Below are 18,740 nucleotides of genomic sequence, written 5' to 3'. Positions count from 1 at the left end.
CCAGTGTGGAATCTTAATATCGTCCTTAAATGGCTCGTTGGCCCACCATTTGAACCCCATATTATGAAAAACAAGGGTCCTTAGAGCAAGAAACTATAAAAAGAAATAAATATAGACCAAATGGAAATATATTATTGGGGGGAATGTCCAGCCGGACAATTTATTTCCCTGATACAAAAATAATTATGCAACAATAGAACACTGAGTGTGATAAAAGCGGGACACCGGCCGGTGTCCGACTAACACACTAAGAAGACATACAACATGTAAAAATAGCAGGCAATAGCAGGACATCTGATTAGGGTAAATCATAAACCAGACAATCTGTAGCATACACATATGCAAGGGAAAAGTATAAAACAATTTATGCATTCAGTGTAATGTGTCGACGACGTTTCGAACCACAATTAATAAAGGTTCATCCTCAGGACAGAGGGTAATTGCCTTGAAAATACACATTTGTAAAGATATCACTAGTAGAATTGTACATATGCCATACCATGGGAAAAGAGGGGAGACATAAAAGAATAAAGACATGTCATTAGAACATTGTTAAGACTGCGTGCATAAATTGCATGACTCATACCATGCCATAGTGCTGCCGGCAAAGGGGTGTAGTACATGCTAAGTGCAGGCAGTGAAAACAACGAGAGGGGCAAGGCTAATGGCGCAGCGTCTCAACAGTGAGTAGAGGTGACTCTGGCTAGTGCAGGCCGGGGTGCAATGGAGATAAATAATCGCGTGGGGAGTGAAACGGCAACAGACAGGAGTGCCAGCAAGTGCAACCACTGAGATGTGACGTTGTGAGGGAGTGGAGTGGCTTACCAATTGTGTAGCACTCAATTAGAGAAAGCTTCTTATACTTGTTACATTTGTTTTGCTTGAGAGCAAAAAACCGTAATAGATCTGATAGGGGAGACAGAAAGGGATTAGGTGAGGTGACTCGAACTGCTACCCAAATTTGCAGGTCTGCAAGAACAATTCCTACCTTTTAGGATGCCCTCGAAAAAATGGGATCTGTGAAAGGAGGGGACGAAATTGTAATAAAAGTAAAGTGATAGCGTGAGCAGTGAAGGTTACAGGGGGCTGGCTTACCCGAAATGAGTTGCTCTCGGTATCCGGGTCTGGAGAAAAAATGAACAACCAAGCGGGCGGCGTGAGTGCCGGTTATCTCTTTAGCCAAATGAATTAAAGATACACAAAGAGACCGGGACGGATCTCACCTGGTAATACAGCGTGCAAGTCCACAATGGGGGTTCTTGCTGGCACGGGGAGTCTGCGCGGCGAAGATTGCAAGGCAGGACGCGATATAGTGGGCAGGGGAGTCACGTGGGGGATGTGAACCAATCGGCGTGCGACAAAGGCTGTCGGCCATTTTGGAATGGGAACAAGACACATAGAGAAAGCCGTGATACTGGAAACAATGAGGCGAACTGAAAGTGCAATAATTATTCTCCGAGTGAAGGACGGGGAATTGCATGCCGATAAGTGCAACTCACTCTGGACACACAGTAACACAATGCCAGCATAATTAATAAATTTATAACACATGTTCACGATTTCCAGAAATAACAGTTTGAATTATTTGCATGTACAGCCTGGAGAGGCAAAATACAGTTATATTTGTAGGCGCCAGTTAAAATCAGTAAAAAGAGTCAGTTTGCAAACATAGAGTCAGATTGTTAGATCAAAGAGGTCCAATCCTCAGTCCGATTGAGCCCAGTGTGAAGACTTTTAGTCTTCAGAATCCATCGCAGTTCCTCCTTATTCAGAAGTTGTTGCAGGTTGCCACCACGGCTGGGGAGTTTGACCAGGGAAATGATGGTCCATTTGAAATCCATTTCTGTGTGGGCCTGTTCAGTGAAATGCTGTACGAGGGGAGCATTCGCAGTTCTGCAACGTATCCTGCTCCGATGTTGGCACATCCTTGTTCGTGCCTTTTGTATTGTTTGTCCTATATAAATCATAGAGCAAGGGCAGAAAATTGCATAGATCGCATTTGAGCTATTACAATTGGAAAATTCTCTGCGTTCATATTTCAAATCTCTGTACATGAACTCTTTGCCTTCTATAGTGCTTTCACACATGGAACAATTACCGCATCTAACATGTCCAGTAAGTCTTGGCAGACCCCATAGTGTATCCATTGTGGTCATTTCTGCGGGGGCGGGTAACGCTGCCCGCACCAGATGATCTTTTAAGTTCTTGGCCTTTTTAAAGGCAAACATAGGTTTTTAGGGCTCGGACTCCTCCCCCTGAAGGGGAGGAGTTTGAGAACTAATGTTAAAGGAGAAAAAAAAGAAGAGGGCCTTGGAGAGAGAAATTCCAGACATTCCTTAGCGTTTTCTGTCATCTGGTCAGTGATTCGTCTTCCTTGTGTTTTCTTTTTAATAGGCTTGAAGTGATAGGGTAAATGTAGTTTTGTTCCGCCATTTTGAGGCATATTTCGTGCGTGCTCGCGCAAAGAAGTACATTAATTATAATTAGGAGCTGTCAGGGTGGCCGTGTAATGCATTGCAGATGGTGCGCGCGCGTTCACCATCTAGTAGTGTGTTTGTCGGGCGCGCGTCCTCCTCCTTACGTGCACACAGGCATATACGCCGTGTGCGGCTCCTTCCTGCCGGGCCGGGGAGCTGCTCTGCCGCTCTCTGCAGAGTACGGGCGACCGAGCGGCGAGCAGCATTGTTTCCGTCTAAAGTCGACTTCTTTTCTTTACAATTCAGAGGCAGTTTCTTCTGGTGAAGGTAGAACTTTGAGCCCACACTTGGCAGCCCTCTTGAAATGTTTCCAGGCTTGTGGGTGAGCGCATTTTATTTTTTTTTTTGCAGGGAAACCCTTCTTAGTCCTCAACTCCGTGAATATTTCTTCTACAGACAGTGTATTTCGCACTCATCCGTTAATGTGATATTTAACATGCTGTTTCCAGGTATTGCCCTCAGCCTCATATAAGGAGGCATTAATAACACAGATAAGTCCCTTTTCGCTGTTTATCCTCTCACACTTCGAGCTCTGTGCCCTCGCGCTCGTGCCTGGAAAGCAGCCTTGTGTTAAATGGCCTCAGGCAGAACTGTGCGGGTCTGTTTCACATCCGCAAATATCGCAGACTCCACCTCGGACTGCGGCCTGCACCGAAAGGGCCCTGTGTGCTCCTGCTCGCGCCCACGGGTTTGGAATTATGGCACAGATGCCGTCCAGTGGCTAACTTGCTGGTCCGGGGGCCCGGGGACCGCAGTTCTAATTCCGGCTTCACCGCTTGACCAAGTAACAAATGTGTGAATCTGGGCACATCACTTAAACTGCCACATTTTCGAAATATGTGTTATTGTGTTATGTAAATGTAGTACTGTAGTACCCACACTAAATGTAAACAGCACCTTCTACAGTTGCCCTGTTGCATATTCCTGTACTCTCCCAATTTCATATGTATTTCCCCTAGTATGGGGCCTCAGCTGAAAATGTCACACTGGATACTGTACTCTGTCCCAACATTGGTTCCTGCAGCAAGAGACACGATCTCTGTATAGCGCCCAGCTGCTTTTTTGGTGCTATATGTTTGTGATGAAGTGTTGGAAGAGCAAAATAAATAAATAAAATCACGTAGTTACACTATAGCATCGATGTTCAGCATCGGACTACGAAGGCCAGCACTTTAGTATTTCAGTTTAACACCATTCACATCTGTGTGTGTGTGTGTGTGTGTGTGTGTGTGTGTGTGTGTATGTGTATATATATATATATATATATATATATATATATATATATATATATATATATATATATACACATACATATATCCCATATTCAAAGTATTGGAGTCGGTTCAATTTCACTGTAGGCCTTTTTCTGTTGTTATTCATCCTTCCATTCGTTTACTTAACTTATTCATTTTTATTTATTTTAGAGTTTTGTATAATGTTAGCTAGACCCGACGGTATCGGAGTTCTTTGCATCAGTAAATGTGCACAACATGGATACCAAGCATGGTAGACATTTATTAGTCTGAGGTTTTTTTTTTTTAAATCACTGGAAGCTGTCAGTTCCCTAAACCTTCTAGAGCGAACATTCGTCTGCCTTCGGTGTGGTAGTCTTGTCTCCCTCGTGGAACACAGTGTTCCACAATTGTGAAGGAGGAGGAGGGCACAGCCGTGCAGTCTCAGGGTCAGCCTTGCCAACTCTTCCAAGAAGCTTGGCAGCAGTGTAGCATCCAACACAATCAAGTGACCTGATGCTTTTTCCTGAACAGATCTATTTGGATTTCAATAGGAGATCACTGGCAGTACACACCACATGAACACATTCCATAACACATAGCAACAATACATTGGCATTTACAATGCCATTAGCTCAAACTCAAATAAATCCGAGCCCGATTGCATTTCTAATGCTTGTTCTAGTTGTAATTGGTCAGCATTCAGCACGGGCCAGTGTTTTTTAATGCTCTTAGTGAGGGAATTAGATATTGGAGAGAAGGTTGTAACACAAACCAAACGGTTCTGTGTCTTTTTTGGTTTGGATTCCAATAGGACTTCCCTCGGACAAAACCACGCTCTTTTTGAAGAAGTTTTTATCAATCTGCGGGGGTAGCCACGGGCGCTGAGTTTAGCACTAAGTAAATGGGCCTCTCTGAAGTAATCTTCTTTTAGATAACAATTTCTCCTGAGTCTTAGAAATTGTGAAAAGGGTAGAGAGTCACGGAGCGCTCTTGGGTGATTACTCTTATAACACAGTAAAGTATTGCGCTCAGTAGGTTTCCTATAGAGGCTAGTGATGAGAACACCTTCTTTCTCCTGTATGTTTAGATCTAAGAAGGGAATGTTGGTACGACTAGTGGTGAGGGTGTAAGTAAGACCACTGCAATTAGAGTTGAGCCAGTGTAGGAATGGGGGTAGTAGATCTTCGCTTTCATTCCAAATCATAAAGATGTCATCAATATACCTTTTCCATAGGGCAATGCCACTATGGAAAGGGTTAGACGGGGTCAAGATACGCCCACATTCAAGGTTATCCATGTACAACACTGCCAGGTTCGGAGCAAAAACAGCCCCCATGGATGTGCCTTTGATCTGGCCATAGTACTGGCCATCAAACAAAAAATAATTCTTGGAAAGACAGATTTCCAAAAGCTGAAGAATGAATAGTGTAGGTATGAAATGAGGTCTTGGACGGTTGTTGAGAACTCTTTCAATGACTAACATAGTCATTTTGAGGAATATTTGTGTATAGTGACTCCACGTCCAGAGTACAAAGCACATTGGACGTGGAGTCAAATGGATGTTCCTCTATCATATTGATCATATGTGTACTGTCACGTATGTAACATTGGGTGGCTGGCACGAAATCTTTAATAAAATGGTCCACAAAAAGGCCCAAAGGCTCTAAAACTGACCCACAGCCTGACACGATGGGCCTGCCGGGAGGATGTTCTACATTCTTGTGCACCTTCGGTAGTGTGTAAATAACCGGGGTGCGTGGCGATCTGGCATTGAGGAAAAGATATTCTTTTTTTTATTTAAGAAGCCTGAATCTAGGCCTTCCGTTTGACTCCACGAATTATTTTTTGTTTGATGGCCAGTACTATGGCCAGATCAAAGGCACATCCATGGGGGCTGTTTTTGCTCCGAACCTGGCAGTGTTGTACATGGATAACCTTGAATGTGGGCGTATCTTGACCCCGTCTAACCCTTTCCATAGTGGCATTGCCCTATGGAAAAGGTATATTGAAGACATCTTTATGATTTGGAATGAAAGCGAAGATCTACTACCCCCATTCCTACACTGGCTCAACTCTAATTGCAGTGGTCTTACTTACACCCTCACCACTAGTCGTACCAACATTCCCTTCTTAGATCTAAACATACAGGAGAAAGAAGGTGTTCTCATCACTAGCCTCTATAGGAAACCTACTGAGCGCAATACTTTACTGTGTTATAAGAGTAATCACCCAAGAGCGCTCCGTGACTCTCTACCCTTTTCACAATTTCTAAGACTCAGGAGAAATTGTTATCTAAAAGAAGATTACTTCAGAGAGGCCCATTTACTTAGTGCTAAACTCAGCGCCCGTGGCTACCCCCGCAGATTGATAAAAACTTCTTCAAAAAGAGCGTGGTTTTGTCCGAGGGAAGTCCTATTGGAATCCAAACCAAAAAAGACACAGAACCGTTTGGTTTGTGTTACAACCTTCTCTCCAATATCTAATTCCCTCACTAAGAGCATTAAAAAACACTGGCCCGTGCTGAATGCTGACCAATTACAACTAGAAAAACCTATGTTTGCCTTTAAAAAGGCCAAGAACTTAAAAGATCATCTGGTGCGGGCAGCATTACCCGCCCCCGCAGAAATGACCACAATTGATACACTATGGGGTCTGCCAAGACTTACTGGACATGTTAGATGCGGTAATTGTTCCATGTGTGAAAGCACTATAGAAGGCAAAGAGTTCATGTACAGAGATTTGAAATATGAACGCAGAGAATTTTCCAATTGTAATAGCTCAAATGCGATCTATGCAATTTTCTGCCCTTGCTCTATGATTTATATAGGACAAACAATACAAAAGGCACGAACAAGGATGTGCCAACATCGGAGCAGGATACGTTGCAGAACTGCGAATGCTCCCCTCGTACAGCATTTCACTGAACAGGCCCACACAGAAATGGATTTCAAATGGACCATCATTTCCCTGGTCAAACTCCCCAGCCGTGGTGGCAACCTGCAACAACTTCTGAATAAGGAGGAACTGCGATGGATTCTGAAGACTAAAAGTCTTCACACTGGGCTCAATCGGACTGAGGATTGGACCTCTTTGATCTAACAATCTGACTCTATGTTTGCAAACTGACTCTTTTTACTGATTTTAACTGGCGCCTACAAATATAACTGTATTTTCCCTCTCCAGGCTGTACATGCAAATAATTCAAACTGTTATTTCTGGAAATCGTGAACATGTGTTATAAATTTATTAATTATGCTGGCATTGTGTTACTGTGTGTCCAGAGTGAGTTGCACTTATCGGCATGCAATTCCCCGTCCTTCACTCGGAGAATAATTATTGCACTTTCAGTTCGCCTCATTGTTTCCAGTATCACGGCTTTCTCTATGTGTCTTTTTCCCATTCCAAAATGGCCGACAGCCTTTGTCGCACGCCGATTGGTTCACATCCCCCACGTGACTCCCCTGCCCACTACATCGCGTCCTGCCTTGCAATTTTCGCCGCGCAGATTCCCCGTGCCAGCAAGAACCCCCATTGTGGACTTGCACGCTGTATTACCAGGTGAGATCCGTCCCGGTCTCTTTGTGTATCTTTAATTCATTTGGCTAAAGAGATAACCGGCACTCACGCCGCCCGCTTGGTTGTTCATTTTTTCTCCAGACCCGGATACCGAGAGCAACTCATTTCGGGTAAGCCAGCCCCCTGTAACCTTCACTGCTCACGCTATCACTTTACTTTTATTACAATTTCGTCCCCTCCTTTCACAGATCCCATTTTTTCGAGGGCATCCTAAAAGGTAGGAATTGTTCTTGCAGACCTGCAAATTTGGGTAGCAGTTCGAGTCACCTCACCTAATCCCTTTCTGTCTCCCCTATCAGATCTATTACGGTTTTTTGCTCTCAAGCAAAACAAATGTAACAAGTATAAGAAGCTTTCTCTAATTGAGTGCTACACAATTGGTAAGCCACTCCACTCCCTCACAACGTCACATCTCAGTGGTTGCACTTGCTGGCACTCCTGTCCGTTGCCGTTTCACTCCCCACGCGATTATTTATCTCCATTGCACCCCGGCCTGCACTAGCCAGAGTCACCTCTACTCACTGTTGAGACGCTGCGCCATTAGCCTTGCCCCTCTCGTTGTTTTCACTGCCTGCACTTAGCATGTACTACACCCCTTTGCCGGCAGCACTATGGCATGGTATGAGTCATGCAATTTATGCACGCAGTCTTAACAATGTTCTAATGACATGTCTTTATTCTTTTATGTCTCCCCTCTTTTCCCATGGTATGGCATATGTACATTTCTACTAGTGATATCTTTACAAATGTGTATTTTCAAGGCAATTACCCTCTGTCCTGAGGATGAACCTTTATTAATTGTGGTTCGAAACGTCGTCGACACATTACACTGAATGCATAAATTGTTTTATACTTTTCCCTTGCATAAGTGTATGCTACAGATTGTCTGGTTTATGATTTACCCTAATCAGATGTCCTGCTATTGCCTGCTATTTTTTCATGTTGTATGTCTTCTTAGTGTGTTAGTCGGACACCGGCCGGTGTCCCGCTTTTATCACACTCAGTGTTCTATTGTTGCATAATTATTTTTGTATCAGGGAAATAAATTGTCCGGCTGGACATTCCCCCCCAATAATATATTTCCATTTGGTCTATATTTATTTCTTTTTATAGTTTCTTGCTCTAAGGACCCTTGTTTTTCATAATATAGTACCTACCCATGGTCCTTAGCTTATTGCGCCTTGGGTGCCCTTGTCCTTTTCAAATAACACCATTTGAACCCCTGCACAAATGTGAACTGCAATTCCTCACTTGAAAAGTAGCCATCCTTATAGCCATCACATCTCTTAGAAGAGTGAGTGTGCTCCAGGCAATAACCATACAAGGACAATTTTTGCAAATTCATCATAACAAAGTGGTTCTCAGACCTAATCCAAACTTTTTACCTAAAGTTGTGTGCCTTTCATCTTACTCAGTCTGTTGAGCTACCAGATTTGTTTCCTCAACTAGACTCAGTGGCAGAAAGTGCTCTTCACACGCTAGACTTTAAAAGAGCACTACTCTATTACATTGAACGAACTAAGTACTTTAAGAAAGACTGAACAACTTTTAGTTGCTTTTTCCCCACCTCATAACGGCAATCCCATTTCAAAAGCAGGCATTGCACGGTGGAGTGTTAGTGCATCCAAATATGCTACCTTAAAGCCAAACGTACATTAACAATTCCCCCTAGAGCTCATGCTACCTGCAAACTAGGGGCTTCTATGGCATTCTTATGACATCTGCAAAGCTGCAACTTGGTCTACACCCCGCACATTTACAAAACACTATTGTGTAGATGTGCAGCAAAATAACAAGCTAGTGTGGGCCAGGCTGTCTTAAGAACACTTTTTCAAACCACTGCAACAGATACAGGTTAGCCACCGCAACAAACAAAGCTGCTGTATAGTCTATGCACAGTATATGATCTATAGCTCATATGCCTTGAACGGAAAATGATACTTATCAGTATGCGTTTGTTCTTGGCATGTAGAGCTGTAGATCCATCTCATATGGACATCTTTCTATTTCTTACTAACTCCATCATCACCCTTTATGGCAATCTGGGGATGGAGTCGAAGCCCATGCGCACTCATCGTAAGGAGTCACCTATCTCGTGACTACAAAGACTTCTTCGAACAAAAACAAACTGCAAACATCTGAGCCAAACACCAGATGGCAATCTATGCTCAGTATATGGATCTACAGCTCTACGTGCCAAGAACAGATGCATACTGGTAAGTAGCATTTTCCTCCGGCTTTGTTGTACTAAGGATAAATAAGCTGGTTGTGTTCTCGGACACTTGAATTTGCAAAGTTGTAGTAGAATGTAGATGGACTCCTCTTGGATCCAAGACAGGGGATGAATCGACCTTGTTGAGGCATGGGGCAGGCACCCAGTGTGGGCTTGCGCTACCTCTGCTATATCAGAGGGAAACCTTTGTGTTTGTATGAATATCGGGAAAACGTAGCAGTTGTGTCTTTCAGCTTAATAACTTTCATTTTTCTCTTTTTTTATTTTGTATTGTTATTTTTTTCTATTTGCTTATTGAAGATGCAGCGGGTTCCGTGGAGGAATTTAATATTGTGCTATTCAGAGAATTCACTACAAGACACAATAGAGTATTTGTATCGGGTATAGGCTCAATGGACTTTTACATTTCCCATCCGTTGTTTTTTGTTCACTTCGGCTACTATGTATAGCTGTGTTGAGAGTTGTGAAACAGAGGAAATCGGTTGAGGAGATATTTGATGCAAATGTTTTGTAGGCTCTGTAGATGTAGGGGGTCCAGAATTATTGTTTGTGTTATGTGGAAAAGTGCGCCTTGATCATTTTTATTTCCTCGACTAGGTGGGACACAATAGTAGGAAATTCATGCAGTTTTTCGACAATGGGACTGCAGGTACCAATCTGTTTCTGGTTATAGTTTTGTATGCTAGCTGCTGATTTATTTTTTCATTATTTTATCGTTGAGTGCATATTCTCGAATCTGGTGTCAATAGCAGAAGTATATTGTGCTAGAGAGTCTAGTAAAGCAATTTGTAAGTCAAATGTGTTGGATTGGAATTTAAGTTTTTGATGTAGCATCTGTCTGGAACAAATTAAACCAGATATCCGGCTCCATGGCTGCTGTATTCGCAGCACTCGCTATAGCGTTTGAGGGCTCAAGGGAGTGAGCACTCAGTGGGACCCCAATTGGCTGGGGGGTGGGGGGCAGATGTTTAAATTGTTTACATTCACTTTAGACAACTGCAGAGTATCAAAAAAAGAATAGTGAATGATGCTTTGGGGATTGGGCTCCTGGAGGTGTAGACTGGGAACTGCTTTTTGCAGGGGAAATACTTTTTACAGGATGAAGAGAGGATTTGCTCAATATCCATCATATCCTCTTGATTCCTGGAAGACCAGGCCCTGGCTTGTACACTAAGATCATGAAGTGGATTTTAAGCCGGGTGCCGAGATACTTTCTTCGGTGTGAGTTTTACTAGCTTTCTTGGTTTCTGAATTTCCTCTTAAAGAAAATTCCTTGCCCAACGGATCCAATTTGAGCCAAGCAATTTACCAGAGACGTGGTGGACACATCACCTTATTTCTGCGGGAGCAGATTTGTTGCAAATTGCTGCATTTAGACGTTGTTCCACGTTTTCTCTGTCTAGCAATACGTTCTCAAATTGTTAGGTTGATCCTAATCCTCTTGTACTCGACGTTTTATAAAAGAGACACTATTTTTAAAAGCTGGGCGCATCACTAGCGTATCACTGTCTGAGCCTTGCGACCCGCACGGGTGAGTAGTGCGCTTAACAATTCCCTGATTGATTGATTGACTCCCCCTGGGCTCCACCTGAGACCCACTGCACAGTTTGACTCATTATGAGGGATGTGAGGAACCAAATAGTGGGCGGGAGCAGACTTTTCAATTGCAAAATAACTTTTAAGTTCCAAGCTCTTGGAATGGTGCTGTATAGTCACCTGTTAAGCTGTTTAGCGAAGGTTTATAGGGATGGGGAACTCAACCGAGCCACTAGCCACACCAAAACCTAGCCGGCCCCTTTCAGCAGGTTGGGAGCTCAACCACAGTGAAGACTTATACAGAGTTAAAACCTATTAGGTCTTGCCCCAATGCTTTTTGCAGAGTGCAGAGGTGTAGAAATCTGGATTTGGACGCGAGGCAGTGGCACGACCCAGCCCTCAGGGTTGGGAGGATAGACGAATGGAAGCAGCCCTCAGTGTCCACAACAGACTCGAGGCCCAAGCTGACAGCCATTGAGGGCTTAAGAGAAGCTTGAAGAAGAACCTCTTGCACTCACATGCTGGGGGGGCGCCGGAGGGCAGCAGAGAAGCCTAGAGGGAGGGACACAGCAACTGATGGTGGCCCCACCCCAGTAAGTCAGAAAAACACCAAACTCCGAGGCACGTCCTAGACCTCATCACCCCTGCTGCCCAGGTCCCGACTTACCCAGTCAAACCTCATTGGGGTACTCCTTCTGCTGTCGTCGATATACTGCACCAGACTATATGCAATGGTTGTGCTCAGCTATGTCTGCGGCTGGAAACCAGTAGTCGGGAGCTGAACTTCAGGGAGCAAAGAACTAGGAGCTGCATCCTGTGAACCCCTCTGCGAACAATCGTGTGCCTCGTCACTCTAACATTCAATCAGTTGGTGTTGTCTTGCCACTCAGCGATCAATGAAAGAATTTCCTTTGGAACGCACTGTATCCGTATGTTATTTCTCCATGAACTGTTTTCAAGGTCTTCTGTCTGCTAGCTCCTGGTGGTGTACTTCCAGGGTGTAGCAATTAACAGCACAAGGTCTTCCTGGTCGGGAGCTGTTCTCTACTTGGGTCAGTGCAGTTGTATGCATTTTGTATGGAGAAATCCAGTACTGAGATTGTTTATTGAGGTCTTGATGCCAGGCAGCCATGTCCTTGCAGAATTCTTGTAGCAACTCTTGGATATCTGCTTTAGTTGCTGGAGCTTGCATGCCAGAATTGTGTGGGAGAGTAGAGACACTCTGAAGGGTATTCCAGGAGTCTTATGTTCTTCGACCCTCCATGTTCTCTGCCACTTGAGCATCTCTTTTATGGTGGACGCCTTGGCTGCCTTGGATTTTGAGGTGGCCAAGTCCGACATGGCACTCCGCAGTTTGGGCTTAGTCTATTATTTATGGAACTGGCCATGGGGTCACTGGATTGGTTTCAAATTCTAGGTTTAAGACCAAGTGTCCAGATTTTGAGAGAATGGATATTTGTGAATTGTACTATTTGGAGAACTTGCAATGCTTCCTATCAATACTGTTAAAATAAGTAAATCTTGACCTATATGGACAGAACCATGACCATGTATTACATCAAAAACTAGAGAAATATGTCTGTAGAAGTGGAGGTAATCGAGAAGTGGAATATCTGGAAAGGGGCTTATCTGACCACTCGTCTCTCTGGTTGACAGGGGGGGTAAGGGGGGGATAGAGTCCTGGAGAGTGGAGGTTGTAAGCTTTTTTTATCTACAATATAAAAAAGTCACCCACAAGATCCAAACAGATTTGGAACTGTAATTGTGAGAAAATTAGGGCACAGTGTCCTCAGCAATAACTCTATGGGAGGCTTATAAAACAGTGATAAGAGACCGGGCACAAAATGTCATAGCCCAGCCCATAAAAAAAAGAAAGAGAGGGAGGGGGGGATGGGACCAGTTTAGTTAGACATACATTAACATGCTTGGTTATATTGATCTTGATGTAAAGTTGTTAATCACGGACGTGAAAGTATCCGTAAGGCCACCTTAGTAGTTGACTGATGAATAATATTTGTAAACACTCAGTATTCCATGGTCACTTGGGTATTATGTATGAGATTAGAACAAAAACAAAACATTGTGTGTGTTATGAGTGATCCTTCTTTTACGATGTCGAGGTGTTTCAATAAAAGTATGTTTAAAAAAAAAAGAAAGAGACCCGGGAAATTGAGACACTGTAGCATAGACTCGTAGAATTCGAGAAACATATAGGTACAGGTATAGATCACCACACGCTACTACAGATAGTTAACCTGGAGAGAATACAAAAGCCTAATTACTCTGGAAGCGAAAGCCCAACTCCTGGCCAATAAACACCGGTTACATGAGACAAAGCGGGAAAACTATTGGCCTGGTTGCGTAGAAGAGAGCGAGAGGCGAGGTGGGTTGCCTCCATACAAGAGCAGGACATGATATACACTACATCCCCAAGTATAGCGAATGCCTTTTCCCGCTATTATACAGAGTTATGCAGAGCCAGACCAATGCCAAACACCGCCCAAATAGACTGTTACTTACAAACAGTAGAAGTCCCCACCCTCTCACGGGAAGATAGAGAATTCTTAGAGGGAGACTTGACCTTAGAAGAAGTAAGGGGCGCAATTGGCAGACAAAAGTATGGGACGGTTCCAGGCCTGAATGGGCTTCCGGCAGAAATTTTTAAACACGACGCCAACCTCTTGAACATATTCCAGGCGTCCTTAGAAGAAAAGACACTCCCTCCAGACCTGCGGAAGGCCACAGTGGTGGTAATCCATAAACCAGGTAAACCTCCAACGAATTGTGGGACTGGCCACTGTGTTGGCGACACGCCTCCTGACAGTAATATCATCCCTCATTCACTGGGACCAATCCGGCTTTATGCCACGATGTGCTACAAGATTTAATCTCTGCCCACTAGCCAATTGGATAGACACTGTAAAGAATAGATCCACAGCACACATGTTCCTTTCCTTAGATGCTGAGAAGGCCTTCGATACGGTACATTGGCCATTTCTGAGGCAAACCTTGTCGAAGTTTGGATTTGGCCCAGCTTTTATAGCCTGGGTGGAAATACTCTACACCAATCCGGTGGCCAGGGTCCGAGTTAATGGAATGCCCTCAGAGACCTTCCAGATCCAGAGAGGCACCCGGCAAGGCTGCCCACTGTGCTATTTGCACTGGTACTTAAACCGTTGACCTGTATAACACCCAGAAATTACTGGTTTTAAAGATAGTGAAGGCACCCTTCCAGACGAGCGCATATTGCTTTATGCCGAGGACCTCCTCTTATATATCACGAACCCGGACCAGACACTCCCGATAGTGTTGAGAAACTTTCAGGAATATGGCACATGCAGGATACAATATTAATTGGGATAAATCCAGCCTATACTTGGTAGGGGAGCCCATAGACAGGAGATGACTCCCGGGATGCTTTTAGGTTGTCCAAGAGGGATTCAGATACCTGGGTCTATATATCACCACCAATGACATGACCGATCTTAATCTGAATATTAGGAGGGTGCTTGTGGAATTTCACTGGGATGTTGAGAAGTGGAGGTAACTCCCACTAACGATAATGGGAAGAGTAGCATTATATAAAATGATTACACTCCCGAAATTGCTCTAAGCGTTTTAAAACACGTACTGCAGAATACCCGAGGCCATATTTAACATAATTGCTGACTTACCCACATTATTGTGGGATGGAAGACACACAAGAGTCTTATTACAAACCCTTCAACAAAATCAATATAATGTGGGACTCTCTTTACCGGACATAAGAGCCTACTACAGGGCTGTCCATCCTATAGTGGTTAATGAATGGGGGCATGTGGCAGAAGACCACCCCACCTAAGCCCTAGAATGCTTGCAGTTTAGGAACCGTACATATCTCCATTATATATACACGGAGGCAAGGGAGTTCAAAAACTTTTGTGGGCCACTCAAAATATGGCCAATCTCCAGCAATCTTGGGAGGGAGCAAGAGTGCTGGAGATTGGTTATCTCCAAGGACTTAAAAAGTGGGCCTTAATTGGGATCTCTAAAATATGTGACATTGTAGAGAAAGGTACTCTAGCTCCCTTTGACAAGCTCAAACGCACATATCAAATGTGTGACACCCAGAGATACTCGTATCCCAGGCTGCAGCCTGCATGAAAAGCAGAGGGAATAGATGCTGCAGATATCCCAGAGTTCGCCCCTTTAGAAGGCAGATTGCCCCAGGAAGAGCTCTCCCTCAAAGCTATCTCATGGACCTATAAAACACTAATGAATAATATCCCAGATAAATTGGGGCTACTCCGGGCCATGTGGAAAGTTACCACCTGGCCTCTGGAGGATATCGACTGGGAGTCGACTCTGATGCACCCAAGTGAAGTGGCGACTAAACAGCGATTACGCCGAATACAATTCAAGATTCTCCATAGTTTATTTTGATAGGGTGTGTTTAAACACCATATGGGCAGAGCAGAGACACCTCAGTGCCTGCGATACAAAACAGAACAAGGTACATACATGCACATGCTCTGGGATTGTAGGTGAATCCAAATGTACTGGAGCCAGATACCAGGGGAGCTGATAAGGTTTTGAGGGTGCAACTATAACTGGAGCCGGAGTACACCCTATTGGGCATTCCCACCTAAATAGACCTGCCACGCAGAAAACTCCTTCTATGCAACTTAGGGCTCGTAGTGGCCAAGAGAGAGAGAGAGCTCGTCATTGTGGGACCCAAATCCACCCACACTTACTGAGTGGAGGACCCACATGGATCTCTACATGGTAGCCGGAAAAGTGACATACCAGGCGAGAGGATGCCCCCAAAAGTTTCACAAGATCTGGGCTTCTTGGATAAAATTCTACGAGCTGAGTGTGGAGGGAGAGGAAGAGGAATACACCATAATGAGGCACAGCCCTAGAATTGAGAAGAGATGAGGACCTCTTCCCTTCTTCCCCATCCTCTAAGTCCTCATATGCCCTTGTTCCCTTTGTACCAGGTTTGAGCCGTTAAAACTGTTAGTAGATACATATAGCCCGGAGATGACCAACCTCAATGCAGCCTTACTGGTGCCAATAGCGCACAGTACCATGTTACTTTTATTACTGCAACGTCTTATTTATATCTATACATTGCGGATTCTTCATTGTCCGTGTAGTGCATATAATTGTATTAATAAAAACGGTTAAAAAAAAAACTATAGAAATTTGACATTTTAGGCCTTGTCAACCAACTGTCTGCAGTCTCGAGCTCTGAGCCCGACTGCAAAAAATGGTTTCCTGTTAGCTCCAAATCACCAAGGACAGCGTTGCTGGAGTTATATTTCTGGCTTACTTTATTTGAACCTGTAAATGTGGTGACCCATATGACAGATAAATATGGTGATCTTGATGTCTGTTATTCTATGTACTAAACTTTGCCATCTGTTCATGCTCAAGGGCCCTAGATATATTCTCCTACAGTTATCACTCAGGGTAGCACATGAGATGTAATAGTCCCCTCAGTTAGTTGGTCCTTTGAGTTCATTAAATCCACCACAGCTTCACTCTTTTCACAATCTATTTCTAACCATCTCTCATTAGACGCTGACCCACTGATCTACTTGCAAAGGCAGCACTGTTGTACTACACAAAATGTCCACTTCCGTCACCATTTCGATAGTCATTCAGATTGCTATGCTGTTGCCCCTGTACTGGGAGGATCTGTGACCCTCCTCATTGTTTAGCCATTCAAAAAGCCCTTAGGCACCCTTCTTACTAGTGGGATCCCTTATTGCTTCTGGCCCTGTTCTAGAACTCAATTGTACATAGTTTGTTCATTCAAGGTCTATCTACCATTATAACCAAATTCTGCCTGTCCTTCATTGGCAAATGACTTACTGTTACTCTTCTGATGTAACCTATATGCAGTTCCGAAAAAGTAATCAATCGCTTTTTTGTATACTTTACTGTGTCGCCCAAAGTGAGACTGGTATACGCAAGACGTGGGTCCTGTGCACACTGTGTCACTAGAGCCAAACTTTACTTTACTAATGAGCCCTCATCAGGGTGAAACTGGTCCTTGGTTGCTTGTGTTCCGGTTCAGGGAGGCCCTGGCAGTTCAGGCTGGACTGTTCCCATTGGAGCATGGTGAAGACTGATTCGCATATGGTTGCGTCCAAACCCAGATGGCATGGTGCGCAAAATGACAATGGACTGGGATACGGCTCCCGAGAATTTACTAGTAGCTGTGATTAATGCAATTCAATCATTACTTTTTGTGTACCTATATACAGTAAATCTGCTGCGTGACTTTTTGTCACCATTAATTCCACCCTCATTTGTGTTTGTTTTCCATAGGCCAGCCACAACTGATGTTGACAGCGGGCCCCAGTGTTGCAGTCCCCCCACAGGCAGCTTTCGGCTATGGATACACTGCACCCCCCTACGGCCAGCCCCAGCCTGGCTTTGGCTACAGCATGTGAAGAGGAAAGCCGTCGCCTCGACCCTGGCGAATTTTGTTACTGAATCTCCACCGTCCCTTCCCGCTGCTCGATTCACAACAGGGAAAAAGCAACACAGTTTTGCTTTGTGTTCTTGTCCCCTTGTTTCCATGAAGGACTACTTTTTTTCTACTACAAATTATCTGGATCACATCCCATTAAATTTTATTTTCACATTCCAGGTCACGTATAGAATTAAACTGTTATTTTTCAGGGGATTAGTTTGAACGGATTTGTTTCAGTGGGCTTTGTATTTTATTTTTGGCAGGACTGCTTCTTAACCTTTTAAACAGCCTGTTGTGAAGAATCTGATTTGCACTCTGTAGTGTTCAGAAAACTATATTGAAACTCTTACATTCAGTGTATATGAGCAGCTAAATCACCGTCTTACCTAAATGCATATACGTCGCATTGTATATTACGGAAAAAAAGCTAAAACAAAGAGGTTTCTATTTCCACAGGCAAAACCGCTGAGGGCCAGATACAAAAACACTAATCTGCCTAATCTGCACGGTTAGGGTCGTGTAGCTCTTATAGCAACATGCGTGCCGATGGCCCTACATGATTTGAATGAATTCCAAATCTCAGTTGAATCTATGCAGGCCTCCCATCACGCATCCCGAAAATGCTAAGTGTTTTGTTCACTCCATGTGTAACAGATGACTGTCTGTTGTGCTGTATCCTGTGCTTTTTTGTGGGACCATTCCGTTAGGGAGCACGGAAAGCACCATCCAGTCTGTATTTACTGACCCTCCCCTCTTCCCGAGGTTTGTGTATGTTGGATATTGTGGTGTGTTAGGTCACTGTGTACAGAAGAAAGAATTTAAATTTAAAACAAAAAGCTGTTCAGTTTTGTTCGTGCAATTGACTCCAATTTAAAATAAAATACCGGACTGTGGACATACACTATATAGCAGCAGTTTCAATGATGTGTTTTCTTGTGACCGAACCTGGTAAGGAGTGATGAAAATCTGCATGATGGTGATCTTTGTCCTGTGCACTTGTACCTCTGTTTCCCAAATTTGAGTTTGAGTTTCCTGCTTGAAGACGGTATGAATGGAACCGATAATGTTGGCACTCCGGTTATGCTCTCAATGGATCTGCATCATCTTCACTTCTTTCTCCTCGCTTTGAAACGTTAGCCCTCATTGCAGCCCTGACTTTGTATTCGTGTCATATCTTAACAATATGGTTGCATTTTTGAATTGTGGTTATATTCTTA

At 43.9% G+C, this 18,740-nt stretch overlaps 1 protein-coding gene across 1 annotated transcript in view; it reads left to right on the top strand.

Moving 5' to 3' along the window:
* The window catches only part of CLTC (clathrin heavy chain), a 987,367-nt gene extending 968,938 nt beyond the window's left edge, over positions 1-18,429 (top strand). Inside the window, exon 32 of the mRNA XM_078679837.1 lies at positions 17,376-18,429. Within this exon, the coding sequence (XP_078535963.1) occupies positions 17,376-17,500 (125 nt within the window). The 3' untranslated portion in view covers positions 17,501-18,429. The remainder of the gene's footprint in view (positions 1-17,375) is intronic.
* Positions 18,430-18,740: the final 311 nt, after the last annotated feature.

The sequence above is a fragment of the Lissotriton helveticus genome, chromosome 3_1 (genome assembly GCF_964261635.1).
Source record: "Lissotriton helveticus chromosome 3_1, aLisHel1.1, whole genome shotgun sequence".
NCBI classification, from domain to species: Eukaryota; Metazoa; Chordata; class Amphibia; order Caudata; family Salamandridae; genus Lissotriton; species Lissotriton helveticus.
The sequence above is the reverse complement of the archived record's forward strand: the minus strand, read 5'-3'. Positions and strand labels throughout refer to the sequence as shown.